We start from the raw sequence: 20599 nt of genomic DNA on the forward strand, positions 1-20599 counted from the left end.
AGGAGAGGGGGCGGAGTGGTGATGAGTCATCACCCATCTATCAGCCCTGGTGGGCCGGAATACTGCAGGGGTGGCATTATGACACATACAGAGTAGACACACACGTACACACACGGAGGGATGCTGACTGTCATGCTGCCTCTCTGTCTCCTATTGTGGTGGCAAATGGAACACAACATTGGAATTCCATTGGGCCACAACCTTATACTCAAACACACACACACACTTTTCCTTTGACGCAGGCATACACATGACGTTGGCCCGAGTGAAGTGTCTCGTTTAGGCCGAGGATTGATGGTTACGCACAAAGCGCACAGCGACAGCTGCAGGGAAACAAAGAGGGTATAGAGCTGTACACACCTCATTCATAGTTTATTAGGTGGTGCATATGCAGGGATGTGAAAAAGGTAAGGGAAAGACTCACTGACGGGTGGGGGGGGGGGGGGGGGGGTGGGTGTGGTATTTTTTTCTCCTTGCCTAACACGTTTAAATGTTTTTGTTTTTTAATCTCCAACTTAAAGGTTTCCAATTGTCTTATAAAAAGGTCTCTGGTCAAAATACACATAGGACACAGAATTACAGCACACATAATATCCACTTGCACAGGCTGGTTGAAATTACTCCATTTTGCAAGGGTGGTTTTTTCTCATTTGAAAGAACCACACCCCCTTCCCCACACACACCCATTACTAAGTGGCCAATGCTGATTTTGACCGGGGGCGGAGTTAGGTTGTTGCGAGTCAGAGAGAGGCTACTTTCTCTCAAGCAGGCAAGATTCTGAAACTATCTGTTTTCTATATTGCTAGACCTCAGCAGATGAAGTCCACACACACCGGTCAATTCAAACCCAGCACTTCAAAAAAAGCGAGGCAGACGGAAAAAACTGCTCTGCTGTGCTGCCATGTCTCCCTGAAAGAACATTGAAGCACATTAACCAGCATGAATAAGTCAATGATTCTGCATTACTACCATTATACAGTAAAGTGGCCTAAGAAGGCATGTAAAACATAATTATGCAAGCACACATGCACACACAAAAAAACGACTCAAATCTCAGGTGAGGTTTGAAAACCTCGGTAAGATTCTGTATTAAATCTGTAAACATACATTCATACATCTTTTGAGTAGAGGAAGAGAAAGAATGTGTGTGTTACAGCTGCATTAGTACATGCTTTTCTATCTTTGTGAGGACTCAAACCACCTTAAGTGAGGCGATTATTGGGATATTTGGGCGAGTCTTTACAATTTGTGGCAATTAACTGGATTGAAACAATGCTATTTACCCATTGGTTTGTCGAATATAATTTTTTTAAAAATCAAGTTGGGATTCTGAACCCTCCCACTTTGAAATTTTTGAAACCTGTGGAGTCTCCCTCTGCTGGCCATTTGAAAGATTGAGGGTATAAGGCACTTCCACATCAGCGTTACTTAGCAGTCCAGGAGACTCTGCCCGCTGCTTTTCTACAGTTTATAGGTTGGACATTTTAGTTGGGCTTAGATTAGGACATGGCACAATGCATCAAACTGAGTCCTCACAAGTATAGAAATGATGCTCTTTGAGTTTCGTCGTGAGCTTCCGCTGCCTCCTGTACACCTGCATATTTCTTGTGTGCTTACAAAACACAACTAAAAACTAAGTACAGAAAGACAAAAATGAAAATAAGTGTGCAAGTTTTTTTGTGAGCATACTGATCAATGAATGAACTGTATTTTTGCAAACTGCTATTTGAGGAGGAATATAATTTTGCAATCCATTGTTTTTGCACAGGTTTGAATGAAACAGGCTACTGTATAAACATATATACTGTAAATTTTGTCGAAAAGATGCTTTTCCATACCAATTTCGTTTGAAAACATGAAGAGACAAATCGCCTTTACTGACATTTGACCAATATTACTAAGTTGTACAAAATACTTGTGGCCCATTACAAGTGGGTGTGCATCTGTGAGTGCATCTGACATAGCCAAAGTATGCATTCATGCATTATGTCGGAAAATATACAGCTGACTTTGTAAAATGGGAATTTGCATCTGAATGCTCCCACACAATGTGCTGTGAGCATGAGTAAATATACTAGCACAGTGTTTGCGTGTATGAATGAATCTACATAGCATACGTGTCATTGAATTGTGTATCTGGCATGCATGTATCCCTGCATTGATGTATGTGTGTGTATGAATACATGACCCAGGTCTAACTTGCGTGTGTATGAATTAGTAGCTGTCATCTCTGTCGTGGGTCTCAGCCAGGGAACTCTCATCAATATTTTCCAGGCTCTCGGCATGCTGAATGCTAAGCTCAGAAAGTGTGATGCTGGGTAATGTAGTCTGTTCCGGGTAGAGCCAAGGCTTGAATCCGGGGTTGTGTCTCTGCTTCCAATCGGAATACTTTAGACACGCTTTGTTGATCATCTTCATTGCCTACAAGGATGACAATTGTTTACCTTTCCATAATCGCGTAGTACTTTAAAGCATTAGCACAAACAAAATTATTTATATATTTATATATATATATATATATATATATATATATACACACACACACATATATATATATACAAATACACATACATATACATACATATATATATATATATATATATATATATATATATATATATATATATATATATATATATATATATATAAATAAAGGAACAAGGTTTCTTCTTTTTTTTCCTCCAATGCATTAACATGTCTCCGCACAGAACCTTTGTCTTATTTCATGAATAATGCACTCACTCCCACAAAGTCATACACCACAAAAGTGTCTGACTGGCCTGCAGTATATCATAACTCTAATCAGGGGTGCGTGCGTGTTCATTCTCTTGCCATGCACTGTTCATGTTTACCCTACGCTCAAACAGCTGTTTTTAAATCACATTTTCAGATCATGTGTGTATGATTATGAAGAAGATTAGATTAAGATGAAGATTAAATGGGGAAAAAATACCAATGATCACTATAATACAGATTAATATTATAATTGGGAAATTGATTATTTAGTAGGTAATTCGATTTCTTTTGAAACCATATTTAAAATATATGTAACAAATCTTAACAAATCCATTAGTGTAGTGGTCCTTGGAGAAGTGGGTATAGTCTAAAATTCCACTTTTTTCTCTCTCTTAAAGTAGTCTAGAAAAACGCTCTGTTTTAGATACAATGACATGAAAGAAAAATCCGTCATTTTTACTTGGTCACAATAATAAAATTATTTATGTCATTTTCTCTCGACAGCAAGTGGCAAAATGGCCGACTTATGATATTGATAAAAACTGCTAGATTTTGCTGCTTATATTCCATATTTAGACTAGTGGGGCTATATAGAGCATAGTGTTGTCAAGAATTTTTTGGGGGTTGACTTCCCCTTTAATGTGAAATGAGTTTGTCAAGAGACAAATATGCAGTATAAATAATGTTGTAAAACAATATTTAGTCAACAATGAACAAAAATTGTGAAAAACAGTAACTATTAAATTTAAATATTGTTTTAGGCCGAATCTGAAAATACTTGTCTCCATTCTTGTGTTTTAACTTACTTTAAAATCAACTACCAGAATAGCTACTAAAACAAAACTAGATCATGTAGGTAAGTCTTTAACTGGCAGCTCCCAAACAGCGCTGCAAGTAGTCTGACGTATGAGCGCAATGCTGTTAGTAATGGTAAAGTTATGAGCATAGGGTACATTAGGACTACTACAGGATTTGCAGGTATTCTGATATTATTTTGTTTGGTTGATGCATTGATAATACCATAAAATGACCTCAGCATTAGCTTGTATTACATGAACTTAAATTAAAAGTGCTACAGTGAGTAGTTGTCTGGCACAAAGGCAACACAACAGCATCAGCATATAGAATGAGCTGGCCCTGCAGTCTTTGTCGTTGCTTCTAACAACCCATCTGCCATGTATATGACATTCTGTCTGTCACCAAGTAGTTTACACAGTATCACTGTTGCAATATTTCCTTAGTGAACGGGCTTTAAAAAGAGAACCTCGGGGAAGATGAGGGAAAAAAAAAAAAAAAGAGACCCTCTCGTCTGCAACTGCTAAACCTGACAGTCTCGTCCATAAAAAAACAAACATTTTTCTTGCATCTGTATTGAACTGTAGATGACTTACGCCGGGTGCAAGGAAGTGGGAAAACTTTTTGACAACCCACTTGGGTAATGAACCTGGAAATAAAGAAAAACAGAATGAGGAATGCAGGTCACTGATGACGTAGTGGGTTTGTTCAGTTCCCACAGTGACTATGTATGACTATATCAATATTCGGTTTAAAGATCAAAATTCCGTTTTATGAAACATTCGGGATAACTCATTTACATGCTTGATCAGGCAGAGCTCAGCTCAATCGCAAAACCCGACTGAAACCGCGTCATTCCGCAAATCAACGTCATTTCCGCTTTTAACTTTCTACAGTCAAAAAGGCATATTCATGTCACTGTTATACGTGAACGCGGATCAGGAAAAATACGCAAATCTTCACTTTGGCTGCAGTTTTTTCTTTTTCTTTTTTTTTTAAACCTTTGTTTTTAATGAATAAAACCCCGGGGACGTGTGTCCGACAGGGCAAAACGTATAAAAACAACTTGCGTTTGCAAAAACCCTAGCTATGTGTAGATGACAAACATTCGGGTATGCAATAGTCTGCCCTTTGCACCAAGAGTGTAATAACAGTTACCTCGTGGATCCAACTGTGCCATGTATGTAAGGACGCAGTTGTTGGGCCCCTGGCTCTGGACCATGTAACCAGTCTGTAGGGACACAGCTCTAACCATGTCCTTTCTAGGAGGATATTTCTGTAGGAGCAACAGAAAAACAGAGACTTCTCATTCAAATGTTTCAAAGGGATGTTACAACTGCTAGTTGTCTGTCAGGTGTTCCTGGAAATAGGAACGAACCTTCAGCCTTCATTTGGTTAATATTGCTAAGGGATACCTGCATTTACAGGGCTAGGATTCGTTTGGTTGTTGTTGTTGTCAATCTGATTTTTGTCCACACAAAATACAGCTCTTAAATTTGCTAAAGCATGTTACGCCACTGCTGCCTGCTTTACTTATACTAATTTAATAGCTCGATAAATCAGAATGATAAAGTGGCCAGTTGATACCCTGCGCTAAATGGAATCGTAAATGCCCTGAAGAAGATCGACTGTTCAGAAATGAGAACTTTCTGCTTTATCTTTTCACATCTTTGTTGCCTGCACTTGTACTAATAGGTCAAACAGTAAGAATTAATGCCGGTAGGGAATTTAAATAGGTACCTGCCCAAGATTTGAGCTTAGTCCAATTCAAAATAAGCAATTATACCTGCCGTAAGCTAATAAATAAATAAAACAATATGTAATTTTAAGCTCTCAAATAAACAATGGATGTGGCAAGTATCCTACTACTCCATAAGAATGCAAGAAGTTTAGTCACCAAAAAGTAAAATAATGACATTTAAGGGATACTGCCTACATAATTATCATTCATTTGTACAATAAAACAGAATACCAAACAATTGTACAGGAGAGAAAAAGAAGCCCAAGAGCTGATGAAATCCTCCCCTTAAAAATAAAACATGAATAAACTGAAAAAGTATATGTATAAAATAATACGAGGCTCTAATAAGTATAATATAATCAAAATGATAATCATTCAACTAACAATTTTGCACATAATTCAAACAAAAACATCAGTGTCAAGCTTCTACAGAGAGGACATTCATCCTAGTCATGCAGCACGGATGCATCTAAAACCCACCGACCAACATGGCTGGTTAACCATTAGTGACCATTTGTGTTTCCAGCTTGTTGGTGCCAGAAGAATTACTGTTCATGTTAAGTTTGCATTAGAACAATAAGTGGTTTGCCCATACAGCAGCCTGAAATTTTAAAGCATTGACAATCAATTACCCAAATATTTTTCATCTTTCTATAATGGTCATTACATCAGTATATAGTAGCTCCTTTTATTGAAAAGATTGTTTTAATGTTTAAATATAAATTGAGCTCAACTTGGAACCAGTTGCTGCATTTTTTTTTTTATAATAAATTATAACTAACTACTTGCTTTAATAAACAAAAAATGATGTTTTAGTGGTTGTGATGGATTAATTTCTGACTGAAACCTGTGGAACCCATCTGATTTTTTTTCTTTTTAAAAGGGCATATACTGTAGTTACAAAATCATAATAATTCCTGTTCAAAATGGTATTACAACAAGAGCTCATCATTTTGTTTTAGAAAGAGTTTTGTATGGTTCCATGCGGCATTTGACTTGGTTGATCAGGTGCAACTGTTTGCCTTTTTCTGGCCTTGGCAGTGCGTAGCCGACCATGGTTGACAAAATCTTATCGCGTGTCCTTGCTATTCATGTAAATAAATATTTACTTGTGTCACCTTGGGCGACAACACATTATATTTCTCTTATATCTGAAGACTACAACCATAGCTTGAAAAAAAAAATCTAAACTTCTGATTCTGAACAATAAATGCGACAAGTCTTGCTCTCAACTGGAACAATTAAACAATCTAACCATGATTTTAAAACTGACATGCGAGTTGCAATTCTGTCACTTCACTAATTCTAAAACATACTGTGAGCACAGAATCTCTTTTTTTATATACTGTATGTCTTGGTCAGAAATCCCCTAAATGGGACTGTTGAAGAGCACATCTCTGCAGCATAGGGGACATCAAAAACACACTCTGTCCTTTGGGTTTTTCCAAGCAGGAATGCGGAAGGCAAGGTGGAAGTCATGTGAGAGGTCTTATCCTTGTGTAAACATTTCATTAGAGACTAAGGCTGAATGGCAATGTAGGCAAACATCAACCTGGACACAGGCAGGAACCAAAGTAATTCTGGGTGAGTAAAAGAAAAGTACAAAGTATACGGGGTACTGAAAGAGGCTAATTATTTGTCCTCTTTTGCGTGTTCCAAAACATTTGAAGACAGATTTCTTGTAAGAAAAAACACCTTGCAAGGATGATTTATTAAACAGAGAATTCTCCGGACACGGCAACAACACTGAACATCACGTATGAGGTGGAATTTTCAAAGTGCCCATGTGCCCCCTCCCTTTGCGGAATCCAGCTTTTAAAGAATAGAGTTTTGAAAGTAAACGCCCCTTCTCCTCCTACTAAGAATGAGTAGAACAGATTGGTTCTCACACAATATGTTACATAATATTATTTTCGTACACAGATTGCACCTGTTTTCATTTTTAGACAAAATATACTCTCAGGGTACTTTTTCCCAAAACAAAATCTAGAGTGGCCGTGAGTGATGATGCGAACAGAGTCAGTGGTGTGGGTGTGTGCGCTCCCCCGAAGCAGAGTACGCTCCCACGAAGAGAATGTGTGTGCGTAAACACTGAGAGGGAATTTTAGACCAAACAAGGTGTACCAGCTTAGGTTAAGGTCAAATTATAGTTCAACACTACTTCACATCTATAAAGTATTTCAACATGGTTAATATATGAAATAAATAATTAAAATGTTAATAATGTATAACAGTACTAGTATATTTTGTATTATACAAGCCACAGGTTCATAACCAAAGTGTGGGGAAAAAAACTCCCCATACAAGTTTCTCAGCCAACAGATTACCATCAGCTAGTTACCAACGTTAGCTTCTGTTGATGATGTTGGGTGAAGGTGTCGATGTGGAGGTGGGGTTATTCGTGCTGAGCAAATTCCTGCAAGTGCTAATTGACATGTTTACCTCTGTGGCTTGGTGATAATATGTTGTGTCTACAACTGATAACACCATTGAATTTCTCAGGGCGTTTGCTTAAAATGTGCGTAAAGTGCATATTGTTAAGCATTCACTGTCTTGTTTTCCACATTCTGGACTTTGCTTCCGAAAGTCAAAGCACACAGTCAGCTGCAAAGCTGAAAGAAAGACAGGGAGCCGATCCTGAATCAGCCCCTAAATCATGACGAATTTCACCATGGCAAAAGATATGTTGTAAAAATATTTGTATGATTTTGGATCTTTGGGGTGTTGCCACGTGTGTGTTGCTAAGACACATGGGAACTGTTTTAAATTGTGAAAAAAATGTATGTCTCATTAAAACTGTGGAGATTCAGCAATTGAAAAGCTCACACAAGCATATCATTTAACACTCTCGTGGAAGTCAACCTTAAACATTTCTTGACAATATGTTATATGTGACCTCACTAGTCTAAACATGACATTCTGATTATTATTACATTTGTGTAATAAGAGTTATGCAGCAAAATCAAGCCATTCTTATCCATCTCAGGGGGCGGCCATTTTGCCACTTGCTGACTGAAGATGACATCACAGTTGCTCAAAGCTTAGGCAACGACCAATCACAGCTAACCTGTTTTCTGAAGATGAGCCGTGATTGGTTTAATCCTGAGACACTGTGTTGTCATTTTCACTCGACAGCAAGTGGCAAAATGGCCGCCTTCTGATATTGATAAAAATTGCTGGATTTTGCTTCTTAAAGTGTAACGCAACAGGAAGTCAGACACATGCTCCACCCCTCACTAAAATGTAAAATCGGCGCACAAAAGGGGTGTTGCCTGTAGGACTGTTGGGTTGCGAATGGGGAGAGGGTTGGGTGTGGTCTGGCTGTGATTGACAGCAGCAACTCGCTAAGAAGGCGTTTAAGGAGGCATGTACAAGACTGAGCCGGTGGGTGGTGGGGGCGACTAAGTCATGCGGCACAAGTGATGTAGCTTATAACTTCTCGTGTAATGAGAGGACAAACAGCCAAATTGTGTTTATCTCAGTGCTTAACCTTAAGTTGTCACCAAACATGTTTTTTGCCCCAAATTCAAGCTTTTAACAAATATGCACTAAAATGTCAAAATGATGAATGACTAGGACATTTATACAGCATTTGTAGACAGTTAGTTGATTTAGTGTTGAGTTACTCTTTAACTCATATTCCACTAACACAATATTAACCAGAATACCATATTTAGACTAGTGGGGCTGCACAGATAGATTATAATTGTCCCCAAAAAATTTTGGGGGGTGGGGGGTTGACTTCCCCTTTAAAACAGAGATCATTTGATGTTCCTATCAGCCTTTTATTTAACTACTTCTTGAAACTTGCAGATAATAAAGATAATAGGTTGCATGGGAGTGTTAAGTGGCCGAATGGGAAGATCAAGCATGTCACAACTGCTTGTGTCATCACATGACCAGTTTAATAATACAGACAGTTGGGATTCATTTGCTTGTCGCAGCCCTATATAGAAGCAAGAACTATTACGTGGGAAATTAATGGCCTATTGTTCAAAAAAATTAAAGGCAAATTTCAACATATGTCAACTCATTTGGTTACAGCTAATCAGCCTACTATTCTGAGAGGAGTGAGGGGGGAAAGTCAAATAATTGAAAACTAGTGTACATTGCAAAGTAGCTTCTCTGTATGTATTCGAGGATATCACTTGGTAAACTTCAGCTCTGTTGGCCGCAGTTAAGATTTGAACAGTAAAGGCTGCAAACCGGAATTGTTCCTCAATAAATACTGTATTGTCAGTCAAAGGATAGGAGGAACTTTCTCCACCATCATCAGAACATAACCCAATGGTAGCTAACACTGCCGTTGGTATCGCAAGTTGTCTTATAATATGGATCACTTATTTTGGTACCGTTATAACTTTTGACTATACAAACACAAAATAAAATGTGTATCAAATTCATTTGAACTGTATTACTAGGTTGAATCCTGGCTACAAGCATTTTTCAAGTTATCTATTAAAAAAAAAAAAAGCCGTGGAAGCATAACAAAATAAGCCACATTGGCCTCCTAAAGATTTAAAAACACTTCCTCTAATATTTCATCTTGAACTTTGCTCCAGTAAAATGTTTTGAAGCTTGCAGAACTGCACCACCTTGATCAAACTCATCCAATGTGCACCCATTCGTTTCACTTCACCAAATTGGCATCTCCATGCACCTTTGAACACACGACCCATATGTGGACATGTGCCGGTGCATGTACTTACCGCATGTTTAACAGAGTAGTTCATGATGATGTAGTCCTTCCCCATTGGCAGCCAGGAGCGAAGTGTGACGACATCTCGGTTTCGGAGTGGATTTGGACACTTCCCTGTCGTCAGATTCAGAGAGGAACATGCACAAAATCATTCAATCCAAACGGAGTTTGCTTAGATTATATTGGACATTCGTTTATAAACCAAGTGTGGAACGTACATGAATAATAACCAACATCTGCATTGACTGTAAGTTTCCCAATATCAAAGGTCTCGATGACATTCGTGTCCCATTTTTTTCTGTATTCTATGTCGTGGAGAACATCGTACATGGTCTCAGCTGACACGTCCTTACTGACCATCCGACACTGTATCAGAAAGAGAGAGAAAGACAGTGTCAGGCAAAGGAACACAATGACTCATAGACAAACATATTCTCTGCAGTATTTTTTTTTTCCTTTTTCTTTTCTTTTTCTCCTCTTTTTCCCTTTTTTGGGGGGAATTTAGATGTTTCTGGGGTTAGTGAAGGACTCTGGTTGGTGGCCTGGTGGGTGGTGTCTGGTCGGTTTCTTTTCTTTGGTCCTTCCTCTGGTCTCCTGACGGCCTCACGACTCTGGCTGGAAGTGTTCGGTTTAGGTGAACGGTATGGGATTTTTTAATAGGTTTTAGGTAAACTAATGAATACACACTCACACACAATTTTTTTTTTTTAATAAATAAAAAAAATTACAAAATTTAAATATTTTTTTTTTTAAAAAGAGAGCAATGATGATGACATGTCAAATCGGTAAAATTACAAAATGAACAATACTGAGCTCTCCAGGATTCTCTGCAGTATGTAATGTCATCTATATGCTGGTTTTGGAAAATGCCCCACTGCAATCAATTCACTTGTATGCATGCAGCAAGTAATGAAGCGGGCATAAAACAAGAAATCAGGTTGCTTCAAACAGTCACTTTTAGGTAGTGACGTAGGTAGGTACGGTAAATAATTTCATTGTCTATATGAACACTGTCTGTATATTACATACTGGATGGCTTATATTTACTGTATAACCATATTTGTGTCGTCTCAACCTGTTAGGTGTGGCCATGCCCAAGAACCACGGGGACTTCTATCTGTCAGATTTACAACAGATGTTGTAAATAGAAACAAGCTAAGTGCACGCAGGGGCTGTTACCACAGTTACAAATTCCGGAGGGACTTAGTGTTAATATAAGGCAAAACAAAAGCAAGGATACACTTAAAACAAGGACGCATATAGAGCGTGAATGAGGCACTAACAGGAGAAGTGTTGGTCATTGAAACACTAGTGAGACAGCGTGAACAAAAAAGAAGAGGATTAACGGTGCTTTTTGGTCCCAAGTCACTTTAGTACATATCAGCCCACAGGGGTTTTAAGACCATTCTGCTTTTTCTCCATAGAGGATTAATGAAAGAAAAATGCGCTTTCCGTTATAGTCATGGCAGAAATAACATTTTCACTCAACCAGCTACTAAAACACAACGTGCATTCCACTTTGCGTAAATCAAAGCCCTGCAGTACTTTATAGTGACACAAAAGGACACACCTGGGATGTAGAAATGAACAAGAGCAACACCTTTTTCAGTGCACCGCAAATACTGCACCAATCTGGCTGTTGACTAAATTCTAATTATAACAGTGGTTGGTGCGCGATTCTCAGGGCAAATCCCCCTCATCCCTCCTGATTTTTTTTTTTAATTGTTGCTAGAGGGGCTGAAAAATGTGTCTGTTGGTCTGTCGTGGTGTTCCGGCTCAGCTGGATTTACTTTTGTGATGGATGTATATACATTTCTACCCTCACCTTTGGTCACGAATTGTGAGTCGTGACAAAAAGAACAAGATTGGGGGATGCAAGTGGTCGAAATGAGTTTCCTCCAAGAAGCACAGGGTCACTCTCCAGGCTCTCCCTTAGAGAAAAGGTGAGAAGCTCGGCTATGCGAGTACAGCTGCTGCTCATCCACATTGAGAGGAGCCAGATCAGGTAGCTCGGGCATCTTTTCAGGTGTTGCGGGCACATCCCACTAAGAGCTGTAAAGACTGCAAACCTGGAAACGTCAGAATTCAACCAGAAGAGATGGACAAAGTGGATGGGAAAAAGGAAGTCTGGGATTCTTTGCTTGGGTTGCTGCTCTAGTGACCCTAACTCCGGATAATAGGAAGACAATGAATGGAAAAATGGATAGCCGCTAGTCAATAAAACACTACTTAACACCGCCTCCGAAGATTTAGTCCTTTGATGCTCACTCATCGAAGCGGTCTGAATTTACAGGCGCCACTGCACTTAACTCTAAAAACTCAGATTAACTGAATTCCACGGAGTTAAAAAAAAACAAAACGCTTTAAACTTTTCAACAACTGAAACTTCATTGAACTTTTTATGTGGAGAAAAAACACTTGTCAGAGGACCATTTTGCTTGCTTTTAAAAGCATATTGCTTTACAACTATTCCTATTCTGAATCAGAACACATTCATTAATATTTTGGAAGAGATATTTGAAGGGGCAAAGTGAAACAAAAAATACTGAGGAAGCTATTAAAATGAAACATGATCCCTAAAAACAGAGTGAAATTCAGGATATGGGGACGAGTGAAAGGAGATTGTTCTTAGGTCATTTGTTTTGGCCAGCCACGTTGTAAGTGCTGTACCGGGGTGTTTTACAACGATGTCAAGGAAGTGTTGGCAGTACATCATCTTATTCAATCCATTATCGTGAGTCATTCAGTGCATCTTTACCCCCAACCAACGTTTTTAATAAAGTCAATGGATTTACACAAACATCCCAATTGGGACGGTGTACTAACACCTGAATCATGGCATAATAATGGCATTATCTAGAGTTGTCATTTCCAATACAAGATGTTATTTGTAACGAAGCACTTTTTGGTATTAATAGATTTAATTGATTGAATTGAATACAGGAGAGGCCAGAGTGCAGGTTCACTGAGTTAAAGCAACTCATAGACCTTGGAGATAAGAATGGATGTCAGTATTTGCAATCCAACTGAAACAGGAGGCGCTTTGGAGAATATTAAGCTGAGCTGAAAGAGACGTTCTGGTCCGAGTGGAGGAAAAACAGCCCAGCAAGTACACATGAGCTTAATTCGTTTACTTTTTAATTCAGTTAGCTCATCAGATGAAGCAAGGAGATGGTGACTTTGAGAGAGATAAACCAAAGCTCGTTACAAAATGTACAATGTGTTTTGGGGTTTGTCAGTCGCCCTTCAACCTCTGCTCACTCACTAGCCATCCAACCATTCATTTTCCATGTACCATTTATCCCAGTAAGGGTTGCGGGAAGCTGGAAACTATCCCAGCTGACCTCAGACTCAAAGAAGGCAGACGACAGACTATCATTCACACCCACATTATCACTGTATGAGACGATGTTGCGGTATTTCGGTGTTGTATTCGAAAACTGATACTCATGATGATAAGGTGTGAAGGATGCATCCTTACGTAAGCAATAAATGCAATGTAAACATATTACTTTCAATGACGGTGCTAAGCCTATACGTGTTATGTCAGAGAGCAAAGTAAACAGCCGGTAAAGTGACCATGAAAAATTCAAGCTTCCGTTACACTCACATTTACGTTAAGGCGCCAGTAGGCCTATATGACAGAAGCTCCGCCCCTGTGGGGGGTGTTTACACTTTTTGCTTCTCTTTGTTTGCTGAGCCTGTCCTGTATAAAACCATGAATAAATAGCACCTGACTATGTGCACAGACAAACACAGTGCTGCTGTAAACATGATACACCTCACCTAGAGCAGCATCAGATTAAGAATCAGAATCATCTTTATTGGCCAAGTATGTAAAAACACACAAGGAACTTGTCTTTTTAAAGGAAAAATGCTATACAGTATTGGGATTTATATTGGGGGTGGGAATCTTTGAATGTCTCACGAGTAGATTCGATTCCGATTTTTGGGTCTGCGATTCGATTCGGAATAGATTTTCGATTCAAAATCATTTGATTGACAATGATTTGATTGACAATGATTTTTGCTTCAATCTATGGATGTGCAAGGAATTGTAATGATCTACTCCAGTCTGACTCGCTAATGCTAATTAGCGCGCTACTCGCGGCACTTTTATCACTCAAAAGAACGGCTCCACACTGCAAAAAAACAACTTTTATTGGAATTACTTGATCGGGACTTTTTCCTTCTACTCTCTAAGGTGGCTACAACTTAACAGTGTATTAGACCGCGTGGAACCACACTGCCCCTCAGTGGCCAAACAGGGTACAACATGAACAGCGCTCCAAATAAAAGGCACACACAAACAAAGGCACGACAGTATAAAATAATTTAAATAAAATCGATTTTGGGACATTTAAAATCGATTCTGAATCGTACTAAATGAGAATCCCGATTCTTATGAGAATCGATTTTTTGGCACACCCCTAATATATATGTATTTTTGGTGTGGAAATTTTATGTAAAAAAAGTACTTGCGGCATCGGCACTAGGTATCAGTCTCGGTAACTACTCAACAGTTGGCTAGTCGTACTGGTATTGATCTGAAAAAAGTATCAAACATCCTTACTCGTACTGCAGTAACACGCAACTATGACTAACAAAGATGTGACACATAGGTACAGGGAGTCTATACGTAATGTGCTGTACTACCGACCAATGACAGCTGTGCAAACGATTCGGAGAGTCATCAAGCAAAGATAAAGTGACGAGAATCATGCTGGCTAATGAGAATTCTATGCAATCCTGATTGGCGCTTGCCGCTTACGTTGCAGACTCTAGGAGGGGGCTGGGAAAAGCCTGCTGTTGCTGCTCTTGCACACAAAGATAACACCCTTGAGCACACGGATGCACACCACCGCGTGCACACACTCTCTATTCAACTGAGTAAACAACCGTTGGCTCACTCACACACCCCAAACCCGGATACACCCACAAGAAATGGCATGCAGAGCTTAAGTTTAATCAAACTAAAACCATAAAATGCTTTCAGTATTCAAATGAACATGACACACCATTAGCCAAAAAAAGTACAGAGTAGTTACCCAATTGATATTTGAAAGTTTTTGGAAAAAAAACATTTTTAACAAGCAAATCAGTATTGCTATTGTAAGATAATTTTAAAAAGGGCATGGGTATTTATGTTAAGGCTAAAAATGTAAAGTGGATAGGAATCGTTCTGGCCCATGAATAGCGAGAACCAGCACATAATTGATGTCCTCTAAAATGCAGTAGATAGATAGATAGATAGATAGATAGATAGATAGATAGATAGATAGATAGATAGATAGATAGATAGATAGATAGATAGATAGATAGATAGTCAAAGTTTCATACATCTACGTACGCACGCTCTTACAATTTTGATACGATAACCCCGAAAAAAACATTTGCTTTTTTTTTGCTTTTTTTTTTTCCCGGTGACAAATTTAGCAGTTGATATTGGTAATACAGTGTTTAAAAAATAAAGTGTACAGGAAGAAAAACAAAAAAGGAGAAAAAAAGCGTACATGTGTCGGTGCCAGTGTGTCCCCCAAGGACAACACGAGTAAGCGGGGTCTGTTATAAAAATAGCTCAACAGTGATGGGACACTGTGACTTGTTAAGAATTGCAACAGAAGAAGAACGTCAGCATTTATTTACGTATTTCTTTCTTTATTTAAACATGGTACTCGTTTCTTAATGTATCAAATATCCTATTGTTTTGCTTAAAAATAAAATTGATTGCTTTGAATGAAAAAAAAAGAGCTGTTTTTATTTACCCCCAATTTTTTTTTATTCATTGAAATTTTCTTAGAGCTGTAATTTTAATACTGTGACAAACCGGAATATGCTCTTATTCGGGTTTGTAAAAACCGGAATAAGCCCCTTGTGTTAATACCCCTTTCATAAACGGAATACTGGTTCATATAAACGCAATCGGAATACCTCGAATACCGCCGGCCCGTTAAATTCCCGATCGAGCTTTCACGCTGATTGGCTAAAAATGATTCAATATAAAAAATGATCTTACCTTCATGCACAATGATGATGCATTCTCGGCTCAAGTCTCTTCCACCAAAACAATTCTCTTAATATTCCTTTGCCTATTTTCGTTCCTCTCTACTGTTAGCCTTTTCAAATTCTTCATCTAGACGCCGTCTCCTCTCACTCAAACCATCCATCCACGCAAGTAAATTAAAAAAAAGTTGAAAAAAACAGCAACCGCCACAAGTTTTTCTCTTTCCTCATTCTGATTTTTGCGGCGCCGTGCTTGGGTGACGTCATAGAAACCATCACAAGACGATTACGTGTCGATCGATACTTGTGACTTACGAGTCAGTCTTTTCAAATTCCTCATCTAAACGCCGTCTCCTCTCACTCGAACCATCCATCCACGGCAAGTACATAAAATAAAAAGCAGAGAAAAACAGCAACCACCTTAAGTTTTTCTCTTTCCTCGTGATTTTCGTCGCATGGTGCTTGACATAAATATGTAATTTATTGAACGTATAGTAAGTTAAAAGCTGAAATTACGTTTTTTTACGTAATTACGTTGTCCACGCGTTGCGGTCCGAACGGGCTATTCCAATCGAGCACAAATGAGCATGTATACGGGAGTAACTGTCCGCCACGCATTTAACGTGTTACCTCGATTGTTTCAGAAACCGGAATTCTAACCTTGACCCCGAACATTAACTGCATGTAAACGTAGTCATAGAGGTCCTCAACATATTGACTCGATTTACAAGCATATTACATTCCCCATCATCTGACGATTAGCACGGATTTTAAACATAGAAGAACCAAAACATGCCGTATGACAATTAAACTGCACTAAAAAACTAACCACCAGAGGGTGCTAGAACTGCACAAATGGAAATCAACTTGACATTTTTAACATATGTGCTGCTTCTAATATCGTGGCATGACAACGACGATATTGTGGCAGTTTTAATATCGCCTTTAGCTTTACATCCCTAGTTATCATACCATCAAAATCGAATATCAGTCAGTGCCTACCATGTTTTTTTTTTTACATACTTGAAGGAAAATATTTTGCAATCAATGCCTAAAGTCAAGAAAGTTGGTATTGAGTAATTAAGAACCCTTCAAAACCAATAATGAAAAAAAATAGTGCAAAAATCAAGGGTAAGATGGGACATTACAATTCCTCCAGCATTTAAAGTGTCTTCGCACTTGTGACGAAGCCTCCACATTACTTCCCACAACAAACATTCACACTTAAGACAAAATGCCATGACTTGATCCTTCACCATATACAGTAAGTGTTTACTTTTTAGATACTGCTGCCAGCCTGTCACGTGACATCCTCTTCCATGTTATATAATTATTTTACTGTTGCGTGTACTTTCAGGAAAAGTTTTACAAATAGATGTTTGTTAGTTTTCATTTCTCTCCATGGCTGAAAAACTTTTGTCACATCATGTCCTCTGCCTTGTTAGTTAGAACAATAAACATATTTAAGATGCTGTGAAAGTTTGGTTAATAATCATAAAACACTTAATTTTACTTTTCCTGAGTACTTTGTCCTGTGTTTTTGTTTACCTGTCTCTATTAGGGATGTAGAAGACTGAAAAACGACCCCAAAATTATTTTGCCGTTGAAGGAAGAGCTTTGCAAATAAATGAATGTCTTTCCAGAAAGAAAAAAAAACCCATTAGTTTCCATTTCTCTTCATGGCTGAAAAATTATATCTAACAGTGACAATATGTACAAATACAATCTAATGTGGTCAGTGACGTGCGGTGTGGTTCATGACTGGTGAGGCATGACTCCTCTGGAGTTGGACAAAGCTTTTGATTAGCCTACGCCTCAATCAATTCCACACTGTTCAACAATGTGATAGCAAGAAAACAAAAGAATATTTAATAACAAACACATTGTGGATTGCTGGAGATACTCTATGTATAGCAGTGCAAACTACAACTACAATAGTATACATATTTTAAATTAAAAGGTTTAAAGTTAACCTGTCCAAATATAATTTTGCTCAGTTTTAATTGGCACTGTCAGTAATACTAATGGGTGTATTGCGAAATGTAAATAGTACCCTTCTGCAGCCTTGAGAGTAGATGTATGTGTCTCTTGGGGTGGTGAGCGTTTAAAAAGAAAAACTGCTGTCAATTCTCTTTACGATTGAAGTAGTAAATTTCCCTACGTAGGGTATCACATGCACATAGTTTGGAGTCATTCATAAATAAATGAGAGTAGCCGGGGAAGTCGCAGGGCATGTTCATGGAAGCCTGGGTTTAAAGTGGAGTAAATTACAGAACATCTAGCAAGTACAAACAGCATTGGGGCAGTTTAACGTTTCGCGTGTCATATGTTGCTCATATTACGCTATTCTTGTTTGTACGTGGATGTGTGTACTCGCCTTAATTTTGTGGACAGACTTGCCCTCCTCCAGCGCCTGGCTCCACACGGTGATGCCCCCCTTGTTGTATGTCACACTCCAACCTTCGTCACTCAGGCACTCCGATTTGAAGCTGGCGAACACCCGGTCGTCCGGGATGGTAACGTTCCGTCCAGACATGTCTCTGTCCCGGGAGGGAGAAAAAAAAAAGAGATTGGGACGCGAGCGGGGCTTGGAGAAAGAGAGACCGTTGGTGAGGAGTCTCCCTCCTCTTGTGTTTGAACAAGTTAACAGCTTAATTCAATTTAGCGAGAAACCTGCAACGCGGTCTTGTGATGTGTGCGCATGCTCACTCGGGGAGGTACGATGAACTAGTCAAATAGAGGTGTGGACGCCGCCACCGCGCACAGGTGACAGAGCTCTGCGTCGAGGAAAAACACCGTGACGGTTCAGTCGAAGCCGGTGCTGAATAAGTTTCGGTCGGGTAGCTGTCGTCAGAAGCATCCGCTCTGAAGACCAACCATATGTTCGCGTTTCCGCTTGAAACTCACCAACACAAACGCGGGGTGCCTGTCCCTGCGTGGCTGTCAGGGTTTTCTTTTTCACGTTCTCACTTCCGCCGCTCTTCAGTTGTCCTGAGCTAGTTTGTATCAGTTCTCCATCTCTGCAGTCGGTGATCGTTGGGAGGATGCGGCGTGAAACGAAAAGAGGAGTGGGAGGGTGACAGCAGCTTGGTTTGATCGACGTCAGACAGGCTACGCAGCGGGAACGCCCCCGAATGATGCATTAGCTGTACCTCGTAAAGCCCGCAGCTCTACCTCGGGGATTCACTCATTTGCCCACTCACCAATGACGTTGCACTAAGGGTGTTTTCTGTCAACAACATGGTGAGGCTGGAGACTAGACATTAATGAATCTTGGTTTAATTGTTGAGCTTTGTTGGGTACATGTTGGTGTTAGGAGGTAATGTGGTGGTAGATACGAGATATTGTAACAAAAATTAATTACAAAAATAAACATATAGCAATGGGGAAGGCGGGTAAAGCCAAAACAATAATAAATTCTGAAATTTTACTTAAATGGCAGGATGAATGGGTGGTGGATCATAATGCGATGCACTATAATTTAATCCAGGGAAGTGTTGGTAGGAAAAGTGTCAAATTGGGGTTAAATGGTTGGTAATTTGGTAGGTTAAGGTTGAGTCACACATGTGGTTTGAATGGTACACAAAAGTTGATGGGAAAGAGCAATGGGTTATGTGGTGTCTGCAATATACTGGAGACTATAGATCATGTATTGTTCAAATGTAGTAAGTATATTGAATCACAAGACAGTGGACTGAAAGGAAAAGATGAAATGGAATGCAGTCTATTAAAGCTAAGGCTGTGCATTGATTGGATTACATCTATTTTTCTTAATGTTACCGGCTTAATAAGAACAGTGTGCGTGCATGTTCTCCTCATTCTTGCGTGTTAATTTCCTTGGGTACTCCAGTTTCCTCCCTGTTCCAAAAACATGCATGTTAGGTTATAATGAATATGTATCAAAGAGCTCAATTTACTGACCGGCAACCCCACCTCTTTCCCAAAGTCAGCTGGGATAGGTTCTTGCTTACCCGCGACCCATATAAAAAATTCATGAATGAGCATCACACTGTTGCATGTTGCTAGCCAAAATTAATACAGTAAAATCATAACTGCCGCTGTCACCAAGGAAAAATAGGCAACTGCCAGTCATGCACACTAGGTTTTCAAATATGAGTGACCACCAGAGGTAAGTAGAGTAGCCAAAAATTGTCCTCAAGTCTACTAATTACTTTAGAATAATATGACCCAATTTAAAAGTAAAAAGAAGTCCTCCAAATAATGGTTGGAGTAAGTATTCAGTGAAAAAACTAGTTATATAATGAGTAATGCAGAGTAACTTCAGATTATTATTATTTTTTTAAATAGCACATTAGTGTAAAAGACAAACCCCAATTCAATCAAAGTATGGATGTTATGTAAAATGTAAATGAAAACAGAATATATCCATCCATTTTCTTAACCGCTTGTCCTCACAAGGGTCGCGGGGGGTGCTGGAGCCTATCCCAGCTGGCTTCGGGCAGTAGGTGGGGTACACCTTGAACTGGTTGCCAGCCAATCGTAGGGCACACAGAGGCGAACAACGATCCACACTCACAATCATACCTATGGACAATTTTGAGTGTTTAATTGACCTGCCATGCATTTCTTTAGAATTGACATTACTCATTCTTTTTACTTTACAA

At 39.1% G+C, this 20599-nt stretch overlaps 1 protein-coding gene across 2 annotated transcripts; it reads right to left on the reverse strand.

Annotated features, from left to right (window-relative positions):
- Positions 1 to 1053: 1053 nt before the first annotated feature.
- On the reverse strand, positions 1054 to 19099 carry stard10 (StAR related lipid transfer domain containing 10). 2 transcript variants are annotated; one of them, XM_077566922.1, is made up of 8 exons: positions 18882 to 19099; positions 18684 to 18751; positions 18352 to 18514; positions 10190 to 10337; positions 9982 to 10085; positions 4690 to 4807; positions 4128 to 4180; positions 1054 to 2421 (listed from the first exon to the last, which is right to left on the reverse strand). In XM_077566922.1, exons 3-8 carry the CDS (start codon positions 18508 to 18510, stop codon positions 2215 to 2217), a joined length of 789 nt encoding a protein of 262 aa, XP_077423048.1. In that variant the 5' UTR covers positions 18511 to 18514; positions 18684 to 18751; positions 18882 to 19099; the 3' UTR covers positions 1054 to 2214. The 2 variants fall into 2 exon arrangements, with proteins under 2 accessions (XP_077423048.1, XP_077423047.1); XM_077566921.1 differs by lacking the exon at positions 18684 to 18751 and having other exon boundaries at positions 18882 to 19098.
- Between the last annotated feature and the right edge of the window lie 1500 nt (positions 19100 to 20599).

Source organism: Vanacampus margaritifer, chromosome 5 (assembly GCF_051991255.1).
Source record: "Vanacampus margaritifer isolate UIUO_Vmar chromosome 5, RoL_Vmar_1.0, whole genome shotgun sequence".
Classification (NCBI taxonomy): Eukaryota; Metazoa; Chordata; class Actinopteri; order Syngnathiformes; family Syngnathidae; genus Vanacampus; species Vanacampus margaritifer.

Coding starts and splice junctions, on each gene's coding strand:
- stard10 (XM_077566922.1), bottom strand. CDS start 18,510: ATGTCTGGACGGAACGTTACCATCCCGGACGACCGGGTGTTCGCCAGC. Junction 4,181..4,689: donor GGCACAGTTGGATCCACGAG/GTAACTGTTATT, acceptor CTTTATTTCCAG/GTTCATTACCCAAGTGGGTT. Junction 2,422..4,127: donor CCCACTTCCTTGCACCCGGC/GTAAGTCATCTA, acceptor TCATCCTTGTAG/GCAATGAAGATGATCAACAA.